Genomic DNA, 16,960 nt, shown 5'->3' with positions numbered 1-16,960 from the left:
CTGTATTTATCATATTCATCCAATACAGTTAAAGTTAAAGTTAGAGCACATTGATTTATTAATCATCGGCTATTGGACGTCAAACATTTGGTAATATTGACCTATAGTCTTACAGAGGAAACCCGCTACATTTTCTATTAGTAGCAATGGACGTTTTATATGCACCATCCCACAGACAGGATAGCACATACCACAGCCTTTGTTATGTCAATCGTTGTGCACTGGATGGGACGAGATATAGTCCAATGGCTCCACCGACGGGGGTCGATCCCAGACCTACTGCACATCAGGCGGACACTTTACCACTGGACTATGTCCCGCTTATCATCTAATACAGATACTGTTTCTTCCGTAACCACTGTTCTTAGTCTTGGTCTTCTATTTTGAATTCCAAAATGTGCCTCAAACAGTAGGCTCTTGTAAAATTAAAATATACATCGGTAAAGAAAGAAAACCAACTCCTATACAAATGATGTGAAGTGAGTAAAGTGAACAGATATTATAATAATTTAATAATTATCACACGCATGCACAAACACACACAGCAATAATAATAATAATAATAATAAAATTGGTTGAGGGAGAAACAACCTTTCGAGAATTGATCTACTATACTTCCGCATGTTAATCTCTAGGCCAGCTTATGCAATAACATCATGACGTATAATAAAGTTATATAAATGAAACGTTTCTGTTACTGTACTGCAATGTGTGTGCAGACGACAGTAAATTTGTTTACAAACAATGGTAAAATAAATAACTAAAAATGTAGTATTGTTACAGATAGATATAAATATATATATATATATTTTTTTTTTTTTTTTTTTTTTTTTTTTTTTTTTGGTTGGAAATGATTTAGTTTACAGTATTTAGATTATAAATAGAAATAGGACTAAAATAGTGGTGTTGATTGTAGTCCACAGAACAGGTAGGCCTAACCAAGTGGCAGTGTTCTAGCTAGGATTTTGATGGGGCAGGGCGCTAATTTAATTGTAGGGCATTTTTAACGCGATAATCTTATTTTTGAGGCAAGTGCTGGATATGATCAAATTTTTTACATTCATAAATATATATGTAGGAATATCTATGCTGGTTTTAATTTACAAAACATTTTTGGAGGGAGGGGGACAATCAATTTCTAAACCCAAATTTATTATTCTTAAATTTGGATGTTTGTTGAAACAGTACATTCATCACTGTATGCAATATTATTGTACTAATGTACTAAATATAGACACTATTAAAAAAATCTTGTTTCAGCCAATGCAACACGATTGGAATGTGCCATGGTATGTGCTATCCTGTCTGTGGGATGGTGTATATAAGCAATGAAACTAATGGAAAAAAGTTTCAAAATTACCAAATGTTTGACATCCAATAGCGAATTATTAATAAATCCATATGCTCTAGTGGTGTCGTTAAATAAATTCAAACTTTAACTATTAAAATGTTTTACAAAAGGTTGGATCACCTAAAAAATCATATTCTTTTTTTATTATATATAGTATTTATACCATTTAATATGCCCAAATGTAATTTAAAATAAATAAATGAAATAATAAAAAGAAATAAAGAAATAAAAGAACAAACAAATTAAAAAATTTACAAGGATATATTTGTAACAAGTTGCTCACTGCATTTAAAAACGGCTATTATTGCATGTCAAGGTCTAGATAGATTTCATTAAATAGCTTTTGTAGACATGTTTTTAACAAAACACAGTTATGCCTTCACAGACCAAATAACCAGTGTTGCTAGTTTACTCTGCCATATTATAAAGATGCAATCAATATGTCATTGATAAGGACTACTGACATCAGTTAAAGTTACATTCTCTGGTTATCATATTATAACACCATGTACAAATGTGAAATACAAGCTCAAATGCACTTTTAAAAAAGTCGTGTGTGTTCGCTATGAACGGATATCGTCAAACGTATACGCTCGATTCGTCGCCTGTGCCGCCATAGCTCGGCAAAGCACAAACGACAGCCTGTTGTCAGTTTCAGTTAACACGTGCGTTTGCCGATTTCAAATTGTAGGGTTAGTCTCAAAAAATTAAAAGAGAAATCTTGCGCTGTACGAAGAACGTTCGGTTGAGGATATGGTACTAGAGTCTAGTTAAAACCGGTTTGCTCTTGACAACGTATTATCGACAGTCGTACCTTCCTATTTCAGAATTGATATTTTATAAAGTGTTAGTAGAACTTTCAAAGTTTAGTTTGTATACTAGTAATACATTAATCATGTATATATTTTAAAAATAAAATATACTAAAGTAGACAAATGAACGTTTTCACTTCTAAATTTTACGTGTTAAAATCGACAAATTCAAATAAATATTATTTCGTTTAGAAAGGGTAAAGTTGGGGGGGTTTAACGACATCAAAGATAAAGCATATTGATTTAATAATCATACAACCGTAAATAAAACTGTTGGATGTCTAACATTTGGTAATTTTGACATTTAATCTTAGAGAGGAATCGGGTGCATGTGCAGGGGGAGGGTATTGGAGGTCGAAACCCGTACTTGCCCAAGCTTTAAAAAAAATTGAAATGTATTTTTTTTTTTTTGGGGGGGGGGGGGGGAGAGAGCATGGCCCCATATAAACTTTTCTCAACACAGTCTATAACCCCAACCCCGCTGAAATCCCTGCACACACGCCTTGGAAACCCGCTACATTTTTTTTTTAGCAAGGGATCGTTTATATGTACCATCCCACAGACAGGATATCACATACCATGGTCTTTTTGTATACCCGCCGATGGGGATTGATCCTAGACTGATCCGCGCATTTCCAAAAAACACCTTTTTAGGTCTAAGTAATGAATAAAAATAACATATAGTCTTGAAAAATGTTACGTAAATCGAACACAGTACCCTCTTCTTCTACCCCTAGAGCGTTTCGTAATTAGTAACACCCCCTTACATGTAACGCGTATGCCAACAGCTGGCCACTGTAAAAATTTCAAGGCAAATCCCCCACTCACCGACCCCTGGAAAGGCGGCGTACATACCTCTATGGATATAAATATGTTTTGGAGATATGAGACGACCCCTCAATCAAGACAGTTAAATTTGTTCAAAAATTGCGAAATCCCACGTGATCTCTTGTTGGGGAATTCTATACTTGTGATAAGCCAATGAAAACCGAAATCGGTACGAGCCCGTCAAAAGTGTTCCACTTTCAAAATCATGGCTTTGTTTTTGACCTGGATAAACCAGCGTAGTGAAACCAATGCGGAGTGCGGCGTCATATATGCACCAAACGTAATTGGATTTTCTGTTATATATGCTTAAATAATAAAAAATATTCCAGGGAATGTAGTTTTAAAACTATATGTATCTTGGTCTGGGTATTTGCAAAGGCAACAATTACTTTCAAACATTTACTTATCAAAATAGATTTCGCATTTGACGTTCTGTCGAAGTTTATCATGATGGTCTACTTTCAACTAGGTGTTTGCTAGGTGGTGTGTGGTTATGTGCGTGACGGTGTGAGGATTACTTCGCATTCAAGCTTTGTAAGACCGCTGCAGTCATATCGACTAACAATAGAAAAGAAAAAAACATATCACGTTACTGCTGTCGGCTTTCACAACTGTGGCCAAACAATGTATTGTCAAACGTTTTTTTAGTTGGGAATTTATAGTCGTAACAACACTGTACTCGCTTTGAGAGGAAAGCAAGATTTTGTATTTTTGTTTGACAATGAATTGGGGCAGGGCGGCGATAATCAGGGGCACGGCAGGGCGGAGTGCCCCTCTATTTATTGCTAGCTAGAACACTGAGTGGTAGACCCATGCAAACCGATACGATCCTAATTTGATGTTTGGTCTAACTTATGAATATTGTATTTAACTTCTGGAAAAGTTGTTGAACATTATGTTATGCATACCATATCGATATATTGGACTTCTCCCTATGCTTGTAAATATTTATCAAAGTACTGATGGTATCGCTAACGATCTCGACCTATGTTCTCAGGTACAAAATACAAAATAGTAACCAAACACTATTGTACATACAGATATGTTTACTTCAAACTGATCTACATGTAAAGAAGATGTCATCTTCTAAATTCTTCAAAACAAACAACGCAAACAGCATGTCAACTTTTACTTCCTCGTATACGTGTGACGTCAAACTTTGAGCCGCATTTACTTGGTTTCTGATATCGTGCTAAGTTGTAGGTTTTCGCGTGTGACGGCTCATATAGAGAACATCTGCTACATTTTTTAATAGTAGCAAGGGATCTTTTATATGGATGATCCCACAACCTTTAATATACCCTGTACCAGTCATGGTGCATTGGATAGAACAAAAAATAGCCAAGTCAAGAACAGTTTTTCACATAGTGCAAACATTTCTGAACTTCAATAAAGTCCAACAGAAAGACATAAATATTATATTTAATGATGCTTTCAACACATTTTACTACTGGTAACATGGTGTTGGAGACATAGCTGAAAACCATAGAGATAATTAGATAAGAAACCTACTGCAAACACTCTATGGGCTACTCTTTTTGATTAGAAGCAAGGGCTCTTTTACATGACTGGCTTGTACATACCACAAGAACTTTAGCTGGAACGAGTGGGGCCTCCAAATATATACTCCTCACAAAAAAACCTGTATGTTGACTTATTTTGACAATACCAATGATATATCATAATTATGCCTGTGCCAATATATCCCAAAATTTCAATAGGCCTACCATAAATTGAACAAGAACGGACATGTCTCCTTGCAATTGCAAAAAATAGATCATGTTGATAGTTAATATGAGGTCAGTGGTACAGCACTCGCCTGCTGCACGATCGATTTAGAATCGATCCTCGTCGGTGGGCCCAGTTCTCGTTCCAGCCAGTGCTCCACAACTGGTGTAACAAAGGCCGTGGTATGTACAATCTTGTATGTGGGATAGTGCATATAAAAGATCTCTTGCTGCTAATCGAAAAGAGTAGCCCATGAAGTTCTATATCTGTGTGGTCCATAACCGTATGTCTGACGCCATATAACCATAAATAAAATGTGTTGAGTGTGTCGTTAAATAAAACATTTCCTTCCTTCCTTCGTTAATATGATCCTCTTTCTTTTTTCTTTGGAGGTGGGTGTGGGGGAGGTTTGGTAGGTAGTATATTATTGAATGTAAACTCAGAGCTCACATTGTTAGTAGCTGGCCACTTTTATATATATATGAAGTATATATTGAATGACGTAAACATTGTCTCATAAGTGACCAACTATTCATGGGCATATCTGTATTTAAGTTTTTATTATTTATTTTAATGACTGTATAAAAATCACATAAAGTAGCTTAGACCAAACAAAATCAATTTCTGGACTCTGGTCAGTCCATACGTTGATTTTTTATTTTGACCCTTGTGCGTCAACATTTTTTTTTTGTGGTGCGATATGACGTCGAGTTTTGTCGGGCTTTTCTTGCTAAGACATAACCGCATTTGGAGCCAAAATGTCATCGTGCATGAACTAGGACGTGTATTCTGATATCAATTTAAATATGCCCTTTATTTCAGTATCTAATATACTCACCTTTTCTGAGCAATCCATGCTTCTTGTTTTTTTTAAATAAAAGAAAGAAAATTGAAAAAACAAAAGCTTCATCAATTCTGGAACTTTCGTCTGACCAGAGACGGATATTTTGCCGTATAATATTGTTTTGGCGTAAACAGTTATTACTTCTGTGTTATCGTGACAAGTTATTTCCCGGCTTGTTAACAACTTTTAAAGCAAATATTTAAACAGCTCGAACCCAGGCAATAGCCAAAAAAAAAAAAAAAAAAAAAAGGCAAAATACTAGACCTTTTTTGTGCAAGATCCATGGGTAATTTGTTTAATTTTAAAGTTGAAAAGGAATGTCAGCATATTTGGTGTTTACCATAATGTTGTTGTTTCTACATAGTTTCATGCTTAAATCCGACTACGGTTCATGCATACTGCCCCCAGCACAAACCTCCGATAACTAGGCTGTAAATGACAGTGGGTTAGTATCAGTCTCAGTGGTGTCATGGTTTAACTATCAGACATAAGGCTGGTAGGTACTGGTCTCCCACCCACGGCGAGTTTTACCGACTCAGTGGATGTACACCCTCTTTTCTCTAACCAACAACTAACCCACTGTCCTGGACAGACAGCCATGTAGCCGATGTGTGTGCCTAGGACAGCGTGCTTGAACCTTAATTGGACTTCTAGCAGCAATAGAAGGAAGGACGTTTAATGACGCACTCGGTACATTTTATTTACAGTTATATGGCGTCGGACCACACAGATATGGAAAGGAAACCTGCTGTCGCCACCTCATGGGCTACTCTTCAATTGGCAGCAAGGGATCTTTTATATACACCATCCCACAAACAGGATAGTACATACCACAACCTTTGTTATACCAGTTGCAGAGCATTGGCTTCTAGCAGCAATGGACTTTTATTACCAGCTTCACACGTACAGAACAGTACATACCATATCATTTGATATAATGAACTATGGGGTACCGATGAGAATGTGGGGAGCCCAACAGGTGCACCAAAGATGACCCACCCACCTTTGATGAGCTCCAAGTTATATAGATTATATAATTATGCCAACTGCTGAAAGGGGCGAGTAATTACTTTTTTCTGCAGTCTTAAGCTTTTGTAACAATGGTTCTTTGAAATCATTCTGAGAAATTTTAAGCTGGACTTGGTTGTCAAATGAGCAAAACTGAGAATGCGAGCAGTTGATAGATAGCCTTGCATTTCAGTTGGAACACTAAAAATGCTAAAATAAATAGTTTAATCACACTGGCTCGAACCCCATCGGGAAGTTCTACCTAACCATTCGGTCAATAATGTGTAACTTGGGACTTTGTATTTGGTTGGAGCGTTGCGGTGTAATCGACCCCTCTAAGTTCAACCCAACGAGATTCTACTGTATTTTTGTTTAATATAAATGTCATGTTACAAGTATTTGCATCTAAAATTAATAATTATAAAGCTGAATCTTGTAATACATGTTTTGATATTTTTGTAATAAAAACTTTTAAAACAAGACAAGTTTGAACTTTTTCCCAATCTCATTGTAGTACATTTTATTTATAGGCTATATCAGATGATTCATTAAAAACAGAAATGGTATGCAACACGTCCTTGACAATTTGCACAAAACCATTTTGTTTATATTTTCAGTTTGACATATCATTTTTAAAATGATGCGTATATATGCATGTATGTATGTGTGCTTTATGTTAAGTAAATGTATATTTGAAAGAAAGAAATGTTTTATTTAACGATGCACTCAACACATTTTATTTATGGTTATATGGCGTCAGACATATGGTTAAGGACCACACAGATTTTGGGAGGAAACCCGCTGTCGCCACTTTATGGGCTACTTTTTCCGATTAGCAGCAAGGGATCTTTTATTTGTGCTTCCCACAGGCAGAATAGCACAAACCATGGCCTTTGTTGAACCAGTTATGGATCACTGGTTTACACCTACCCATTGAGCCTTGCGGAGCACTCACTCAGGGTTTGGAGTCGGTATCTGGATTAAAAATCCCATGCCTCGGCTGGGATCCGAACCCAGTACCTACCAGCTTGTAGACAGGTGGCCTACCACGCCAGTATGTATATTTGATACCCTTGGACAAAGTCCCAAAAGGGTGGTATGCACAGACCAGTTGATGTAAACGTGGTCAACCAGCCTAAATCAATGTGTGTGTAGGGGGGGGGGGGGGGGGGGGGGGGGGGAGAAAAAGCATCCCCTTAAAAAGTTTGATTTGCACCCTCAATCTCAATCGGTCCCCACCGGTCTACTTGCTTCCACCGTGCTTGGAGAATGTAAATTTGTCCTCAACTATGTGAAGGTTTTGTTAATAAAGCAAGATATTGTTAGTTTTCATAGGAAATAGTTACTCTGCAATTTTGTTGGCACACACTACTGCAATATACATGTACAGAAAACTATAGTCGGACTATCAAAGCCAACTTTAGATTGTTAACCTAGTCACCTCTAGCTCTCCCCTTAGTATGTTGTAGGGCAGGGCTACAGAGGACCAAATGGCAGCCAGCTAGTCTAAAATGCATATTCCCCACCCAGTCCAATTATTCTAGTGGTCATATTAGTTGTCAACAACCACCAACGCTACGGCCATGTTTTCTCCAGCTCATTTTAGCACAGTAATCAGCATGCTGCCTCGTTATTAAACAAGCACCAACCCCCCCCCCCCCCCCCCCAAAATAAATTGCCTCAGAAAATGTATTAATTTATAAAATATGCCTTTATATATTTTGCAATTCATTTATCAAAGAAAGCACTGAAAACAGTGCCCCGAAAATTGTGAAAATGTCCCAAATGTTCCTGTCTACCATGCCTTGCCAAATTTCTAGGGAAAACACTACAATCAACAAGCTCATTACAGCAATATTGAAAAAAGACGACATCAAGCAGTTTCAATTGAAGTAACTTTACTAGTTTAAAAACACATGTATGAATTAAAAATTCAAATGTATAAATTCAAATGTTTGTATACAATCTTTCAAATGGAACTGTTCAGTAAAAACTGGGTATTAAAATCCTCCCCGAAGACGCAGCACAAGATGAAGCGTCGATTCCTTCTGAATGTTGTAGTCAGAAAGTGTGCGTCCATCTTCCAACTGTTTCCCTGCAAAGATCAATCTCTGCTGATCTGGTGGGATGCCTTCTTTATCCTGGATCTTGGCTTTCACATTCTCGATTGTGTCTGAAGGTTCCACCTCCAAAGTAATTGTCTTACCGGTCAAGGTTTTCACGAAGATTTGCATACCACCACGAAGTCGTAATACAAGATGAAGTGTAGATTCCTTCTGAATGTTGTAGTCAGAAAGTGTGCGTCCATCTTCCAACTGTTTCCCTGCAAAGATCAATCTCTGTTGGTCTGGGGGAATTCCTTCCTTGTCCTGGATCTTGGCTTTCACGTTCTCAATAGTGTCAGAGGGTTCGACCTCAAGGGTGATGGTCTTTCCAGTGAGGGTCTTCACAAAGATCTGCATGCCTCCACGCAGACGCAAGACAAGATGAAGGGTGGACTCTTTCTGAATGTTGTAATCTGAAAGAGTGCGTCCATCTTCCAACTGCTTACCAGCAAAGATCAATCTCTGTTGGTCTGGGGGGATTCCTTCCTTGTCCTGAATCTTGGCTTTCACATTATCAATAGTGTCCGAGGGTTCGACCTCAAGGGTGATGGTCTTTCCAGTGAGGGTCTTCACAAAGATCTGCATGCCTCCACGCAGACGCAAGACAAGATGAAGGGTGGACTCTTTCTGAATGTTGTAATCTGAAAGAGTGCGTCCATCTTCCAACTGCTTACCAGCAAAGATCAATCTCTGTTGGTCTGGGGGGATTCCTTCCTTATCCTGAATCTTGGCTTTCACATTATCAATAGTGTCCGAGGGTTCGACCTCAAGGGTGATGGTCTTTCCAGTGAGGGTCTTCACAAAGATCTGCATGCCTCCACGCAGACGCAAGACAAGATGAAGGGTGGACTCTTTCTGAATGTTGTAATCTGAAAGAGTGCGGCCATCTTCCAACTGCTTACCAGCAAAGATCAATCTCTGTTGGTCTGGGGGGATTCCTTCCTTATCCTGAATCTTGGCTTTCACATTATCAATAGTGTCTGAGGGTTCGACCTCAAGGGTGATGGTCTTTCCAGTGAGGGTCTTCACAAAGATTTGCATACCACCACGCAGACGCAAGACAAGATGAAGGGTGGACTCTTTCTGAATGTTGTAATCTGAAAGTGTGCGGCCATCTTCTAACTGCTTACCAGCAAAGATCAATCTCTGTTGGTCTGGGGGGATTCCTTCCTTATCCTGGATCTTGGCTTTCACATTATCAATAGTGTCCGAGGGTTCGACCTCAAGTGTGATGGTCTTTCCAGTGAGGGTCTTCACAAAGATCTGCATGCCTCCACGCAGACGCAAGACAAGATGAAGGGTGGACTCTTTCTGAATGTTGTAATCTGAAAGTGTGCGGCCATCTTCCAACTGTTTCCCTGCAAAGATCAATCTCTGTTGGTCTGGGGGGATTCCTTCCTTATCCTGGATCTTGGCTTTCACATTATCAATAGTGTCCGAGGGTTCGACCTCGAGGGTGATGGTCTTTCCAGTGAGGGTCTTCACAAAGATCTGCATGCCTCCACGCAGACGCAAGACAAGATGAAGGGTGGACTCTTTCTGAATGTTGTAGTCAGAAAGTGTGCGTCCATCTTCCAACTGTTTCCCTGCAAAGATCAATCTCTGTTGGTCAGGGGGGATTCCTTCTTTATCCTGGATCTTGGCTTTCACATTATCAATAGTGTCAGAGGGTTCGACCTCAAGGGTGATGGTCTTCCCAGTAAGCGTCTTTACAAAGATCTGCATAGCTCTGCAAGTAATTAAAAAACAAAGGTAAGCATTGATATCCAAGTTAACAGAAAATTAATGTGAAATAAACACATGATCCAAACCAACAACTGATACCTCTAGTTCAAAAGAAACAATTTAAATACTCATTCAAAATTTAAGTACAATATTAAGTAATTTAACTATTTTTGCCGGAATGATAATACAAAATTTGATAGTACTTAAATATTAGCACCCCGCAAACAGATTAAAAAGCCTACATTGATGGGGGTGTATGTGTCAAATCATTTGCATTTTCATGCTTCAAATATTTAATAAAATTACTGTTTGAAAATTCCACATTTGCAGGGAACATATTGCCAAGTTTAATATCAGTGGCTATATTTGGCTAATAAGAGTGTTTTGTAGAACTAGCCTTTTTTCCCCTTTTCTTTTAAAAAGAAAATAAGTCTAATAGGTCTTCAAATATATGGGCTAAAATAAAGTCTGGAACAGTCAGCTCAGATTGTTTTTAAAATATGAATAGTAAAGTTGGTAAACAGTTGAAAGTAGTTACTATTTAGCCTTTTAAAATTCTTTAATGATCTCCGAAATTTGCAAAACTTAACAAAATGTTCCATGCTCTGGGTTAGGCACATCATTTTTTTAAATATTAGTTTATCATCCTGGTCACTTGAAAAATTTAAGTTCAAGCTTCTGAGAATTGAAAATGTGCAAGACCCATTTAATGGTTACGCAGAAATAAATCCAAGTAACCCATTTCCACTTACATTCGTAAGTAAATAAATAATGCTGTTAATTGTTGTAATATCTCGGTAACATGGATTATGTTTTATAACTTTGGTTTTAGTGCATGGAAACATTTTAAGATTTCAATAGGTACAGTAACTTTATTCTAAACTGATGAATATTATTTGCATATTTTTCTAAACAAACCATAAAGAATGCCCAATGAGCCCATCTGTTGTGTAAATTGACAAATTGATTAAAAATGATCTCAGTATGAAAAATGGACATTAAAAAGTTAATTATTTTCATTATCTGTTTTTGTTTTATCAACAGTTAAAATTTGGCAAGTGAATTTTTCACCATGGCCAGTGAATTTTCAAATCCACTGGCCCTATGGCAAGTGAATTTTAAAAATATTCTAGAACCCCCGTTATTGTAAGCAAACCATGAATATAGAGCAAGATTTTAATGTGAAATAAATATATGTAGGGACCGCGGACACTTTTTAAATATGACAAGAATGATATAGATTTTTTGCTATACTGAAGAAATACCTTTAAAAGAATTCAAAAAATTCAATTAGCCCTGACATCCAAAATAAAACATTTGTAATCAGGGTAGGCAACTCCGTTTTGCAAAAAAAAAAAACAAAAAAAAAAAAAAAAAAACGTTTGGCACTCAAAATGAGCGTCTTAGCTGAAACAGGTGGAGATAACTATTCCAGATGGCGCGACGATCGACAGGGTCCCAGAAACCTGGTTTGTCTCTGACTGGCTTCACGTTATAAGCGACCAACTGAGTGACTAAGTTTGTTTTAACAGTAAAGTAATATTTTAAATATCAGAATGTGTTTTGTTGCATTTTTCTTAACGTCTTATCTAATTGGGAAAAGTACATAAAAAAAATATTGTGTGGCAAAGTTGAGTTTTTATGCGGCAAAGTGTACCCATGCACACGTTTTTATAGTGTCAACACGAACGCATAGAGTATTATACAAAATATATATTTATTACTTTTACTGTTAATGTCTTTTCCACGATATCTAAGTATATAAAATACTAGACCGCCCTGTGTAGGAACGTCCTGTATAGAGCCGTCATCACTATATATATTTTTTTTTTAAATACTACACACGCATACATTATATCATCGACGTCCCAAACTGCGTTCACCTAACAAAAACATGAATATGATATTTACGGAAATATTAGTCTACATTTTTCAGCTACGATACGTGAAACAAAATAGATTTTAATCATTTAACGTAAAAAAAATCAACAATTTGGATGTAAAACAAATCCATTCTAGTAAACAAAAGTGAAACGCTCTAGAGTAAACAGGAAAAAGTGCTATGTTTCTAACTGCATTCAGGCGCATGCGTTTGCAAAAAGTATCGTAATGCGCATGTGCAATTCATAATTTTCCATTTTTAAGACAACTACATGAAAAAATATGTTTCTTAATTATGCAGAGTTGCCGAACACTTAATTTATTCAAATTTTTTAAAAGGAAAAATTCAATTTGTCAAGCGTTCTGGTCCGGTCCGCGTTTTATCAACACACATCGCTCACACTTGATCTAAATACTGATAGGCATTACGTCCATACCTGCGCATAGTTTGTAAAATATGATTTTTTAAATGAATTGGATTCTAAATTAACAAAATTAATGGTTTTAGGGGTTTGTAAAGTTTTGTATTTAGATACTTACTTTTCTCAACTTTATTGTTTAGAAAAAAATGTTCCTGAACTGAAGAAAAACCTCATAAATGAACGACATGCCGATGACAACAAATCGGATGTTGATTGTGCTAACCGTGCACGAGAAAACAAAGTGAACGGAATTTGAAGCATAACACAGTTAGGGACGTTGACGATACATATGCTATTGATTATTATCCACAATATACATATATTTTCTTTATTATTACCGACTTCCACCCTCATATCTCAGTACACATGTAGACAAACGTCAACTGGTAACCATTCACTGCAGTGTATACTATAGAACGTCCTGTGCAGAACCGTACTATGTAGGAGCGTCCCGTACAGTGCCGTCATCACTATATTTTTTTTTTAATAAGCACACGTTAAATATATATATATATAAATATTATTATTTGGCCAACACACACCATTAGTATTTAACCTTTAGACTACTGGATTAATTTTTAACAAAAACCATGTTGAGTGGGTACAAGTTTATAATTTTTACTCACATATATTCACAAGTATTATTTTCGTGTCTTTTTTTTGTAATTTTTATTATTTTAGATCGGCCTAATGGCGATTAAAATTAGGCAAAAAATCGAAAAAGTTGCATTTACTTACGGGCATTTGTGGCCAGCTGTCCAGTATTTATGTTCATTATTCCCAATAACAGTGGTTTTCTGACCAGAATTTTTTTTTAAACCCAAACTAAGATTCATATTGCAATATTTGGTAATTTTCGTTGTTGGTAAAACGATCAAATTTATTATCAAATTAGCTGTCACAATCAGCTATCGATCCCTGAAAATTACCGCGACGTGCCGCCATTGTTGTCAGGCAAAAATACTTGGCAAAAACCACTTTTTGAAATCAAAATTTCAAGGTATTTTCAATTGAAAAAATTAAAACAAAAGCCACCATTTTGAAAAAAAATCTTTTTTCTTTAATTATATTTCCGTTTCCGGCGAGTGTCGTGTGCAAAACAGCGGGAAATATGAATTGGAGAATGCACTGTATACAGTATATCGACTGACGTGACGTCGGGCGAGATATCTCGCCTGCAGTAGTCAGAAGGTTAAAAAAAAAAAAATTAAGTCTCCCCAATTGGGACATTGGTTGTATTTGGAGACCTAGCCACAGGCCGTTAGAAGCCCTGCGATGAGTTAGACCTATATAATCCTAAAACACTTGAACTATGGTGCTACATTGGTGGTTCAAATCTATTTAAAAACAAACAGAAAGAGTTCCTTATTTCCCCCCACTATTGGGGTATTGAATTACTCGATTACGAAATATAAACATTGTTGGTTTTATAGAACAAATTGTTTTAAAAGGTATTGTATGTAACTATCGCTAACCCTAACCTTAAACTAATTCTGACAAATATTTCTTTAAAATCATTATGGAGAAAATAAGGAACTCATGCCTAGAAATATGTGTGGGATTGATTAATTTGTAGTTATTACATATGTGAAAATAAATTACATTTTAGTTTCACCTTCAGATGAAAATTATCATTCATCAAATACATCATATTAAAAAACTACTGTTATTATAATATTTATTGGCTACAAATCCAAAAAAAGGACGAGTAAGGGCTAAACTTTGATAATCAAATTGATTTACCCCCATTCCCATTTAATAATTTAAAAAAAAAAAAAAAAATCAATTTAATCCATTTTACTAATCTGGAAAAAGTTGAGTACTTTAAGCAAACGTATGGAACTGGTCCAAGCAAATACAAGTATCTAATTAACAACTAAAACAACACGTCTGCTTAATTACGCAGATTGAGATTCCTCGTCGCCATCTTGGATCCATTTGTTAAACACTTGACCTTTTGTTTTGTTTCTTTGTTCCTAACAAATTAATGGTTATGTTAACATCTAAAAAGAGATTAACAATGAAAACTCAACACCAACACAAAATTCAAAACTCATTCAGTCGGTGAGACTCGATAAATTTGTCTAAACAAAAATGTCCAAAGTCAACTTCCAACAGACAGACATACATTTCAACATGGCGACAAAATCGGATAATCTGAATAAATTTGTGAAGCGAGTTGTCTTCTTAAAATTTATTTTACTAAATGTAACACTAATAGAACACAGATGTAGTACATAAGCTATTGTGCGAATAAAATGTTCGGTAAAACTTACATTTATGTCCTAGTATCTTAAATATTTCTATCACTTGTCTTCTAGAAAATAAGCAGCAACTGATCGTCAAGGCGGCAACGAGGGTATAAATAATAGAAGTCACATGATGTCGTAGGTCAATAGGGATTGGTCCAACACTCATGATAATCATTAATGTTCTCGAAGCTTACTTCGAACATAGCGTCATGCGTATGCTGTAAATAACATAATAAATGTTTAGCGGGCACAAGATTAACTGAACGATAACAATGTTCTTTCTGGTATCGTGTTATAGTTGTAAGACATAACATTTCGAAATGAAACAAGAATGTCTTGTGTAAATATAACGAAAACTGAACAGTTACTGAGTAACCTTTTAACTATTTATGACATAAATTGACCAGTTATTGGCGTAACTACGGTTTGGTCAAAACTAAATATAACTTTTTGTATGTCGTGACATTCAAGTCATGGTTTGCTTAGTCATACGATATTTAAATATATTTATGATAACGCAGTAGGCTGTTTATGATAAAAAAGGAAACCAAAAACGAAAGTGCTGACAGCTTTTTAAATAAGGAAACCAACATTCAATAAAGCATTTCATATAAATATTCAGCACTGACGCAAGAGAAAATGTCCTCTAGTTGTGTCATTAATTTTTATTTAAAACCCCCCAACAAACTTTGGGGTGGTGGAGGACCATAGGACACTACCTGTCAGTGGGGAGCACGGTTAGGTTTGTTGTTGTTGGTTATTTTTTTATTATTATAACCCCCCCCCACACACACACACACACACACACACACACACACACAACAAATCAATCTAATTTAAAAACAAAGAAATAAATCCCTCCCACCCCCGCCCACTGGTGTAGCCAGCATTTTATATTGGGGAGGGGTCAAACCCACCAGACGGGAGAGGGGGGCAATCCACACTATGTATATATATATATGTATGTATGTATGCCTATGCAGTGGCGTGGGAAGGATCCAAAAACTTTAAAGGTATGAAGGGGGGGGGGGTGGAGGGGGAGGGGGCGCACAGTGTTATGTATGTATGTATCTATTATTTTATAAAATGTAATACAGGTTTTTTTTTAAAAAGGTTTGATTGGGGTGACTCATCATGGCCACACATATACATTCATTCATACACATATACATACACACACACACATACATACATACATACATACATACATATACATCTCTCTCTCTCTCTCTCTCTCTCTCTCTCTCTCTCTCTCTCTCTCTCTCTCTCTCTCTCTCTCTCTCTCTCTCTCTCTCTCTCTCTCTCTCTCTCTCTCTCTCTCTCTCTCTCTCTCTCTATATATATATATATATATAAACCATCGCTGCTGCTGCTTCCTACGCCAGTGACATGTATGTATGTATTATTTTATAAAATGTAATACAGGTGGGTTTTTTTTAAAAGGTTTGCTTGGGGTTGGGTCATGCCCCCCCCCCCCCCCCCCCCGGCTACACCAGAACCCCCGCCGCGGTTTTTATTTTAGGCTAGTCACTCGCGTTGCTGGGATAGGCCTATCGCTCACTTCATGAAGGTATATTATATCCCCGATGTTCTGCCTGCCATACATTGTACTTTATCGATCTATTCGGACTGGCAAGTTCTAGGGAGTGGCCCAAGATAGGCCCAGGGGTAAGGAAGGAAGGAAGGAAGGACATGTTTTATTTAACGACGCACTCAACACATTTTATTTACGGCGTCGGGCATATGGATTATGGTTAAAGACCACACAAATATTGAGGAAGGAAATCCGCTGTCGCCACTTCATGGGCTATTCTTTTCGACTCAGGTTTCAAGTGTTTTGGAGCATAGCCAAGTTTTTTCGTGTTGGAACGCAGAGAGTAAGTAGCAGACAGTTGAGTCGAAAGAAAGAAGTGTTTTATTTAACGACGCACTCAACACATTTTATTTACGGTTATATGGCGTCAGACATATGGTTCAGGACCACACAGATTTTGAGAGGAAACC

At 36.8% G+C, this 16,960-nt stretch overlaps 1 protein-coding gene across 1 annotated transcript; it reads right to left on the bottom strand.

Annotated features, from left to right (window-relative positions):
* Positions 1–8,452: 8,452 nt before the first annotated feature.
* On the bottom strand, positions 8,453–15,116 carry LOC121382303 (polyubiquitin-C). The gene is made up of 2 exons (XM_041511880.1): positions 14,981–15,116; positions 8,453–10,405 (listed from the first exon to the last, which is right to left on the bottom strand). The coding sequence occupies exon 2, from the start codon at positions 10,399–10,401 to the stop codon at positions 8,572–8,574; it is 1,830 nt and encodes a 609-aa protein (XP_041367814.1). The 5' UTR covers positions 10,402–10,405; positions 14,981–15,116; the 3' UTR covers positions 8,453–8,571.
* Between the last annotated feature and the right edge of the window lie 1,844 nt (positions 15,117–16,960).

This window comes from Gigantopelta aegis, chromosome 2, assembly GCF_016097555.1.
Source record: "Gigantopelta aegis isolate Gae_Host chromosome 2, Gae_host_genome, whole genome shotgun sequence".
In the NCBI taxonomy this organism is placed as follows: domain Eukaryota; kingdom Metazoa; phylum Mollusca; class Gastropoda; order Neomphalida; family Peltospiridae; genus Gigantopelta; species Gigantopelta aegis.
This window is presented reverse-complemented; position numbering and strand designations above follow the sequence as displayed.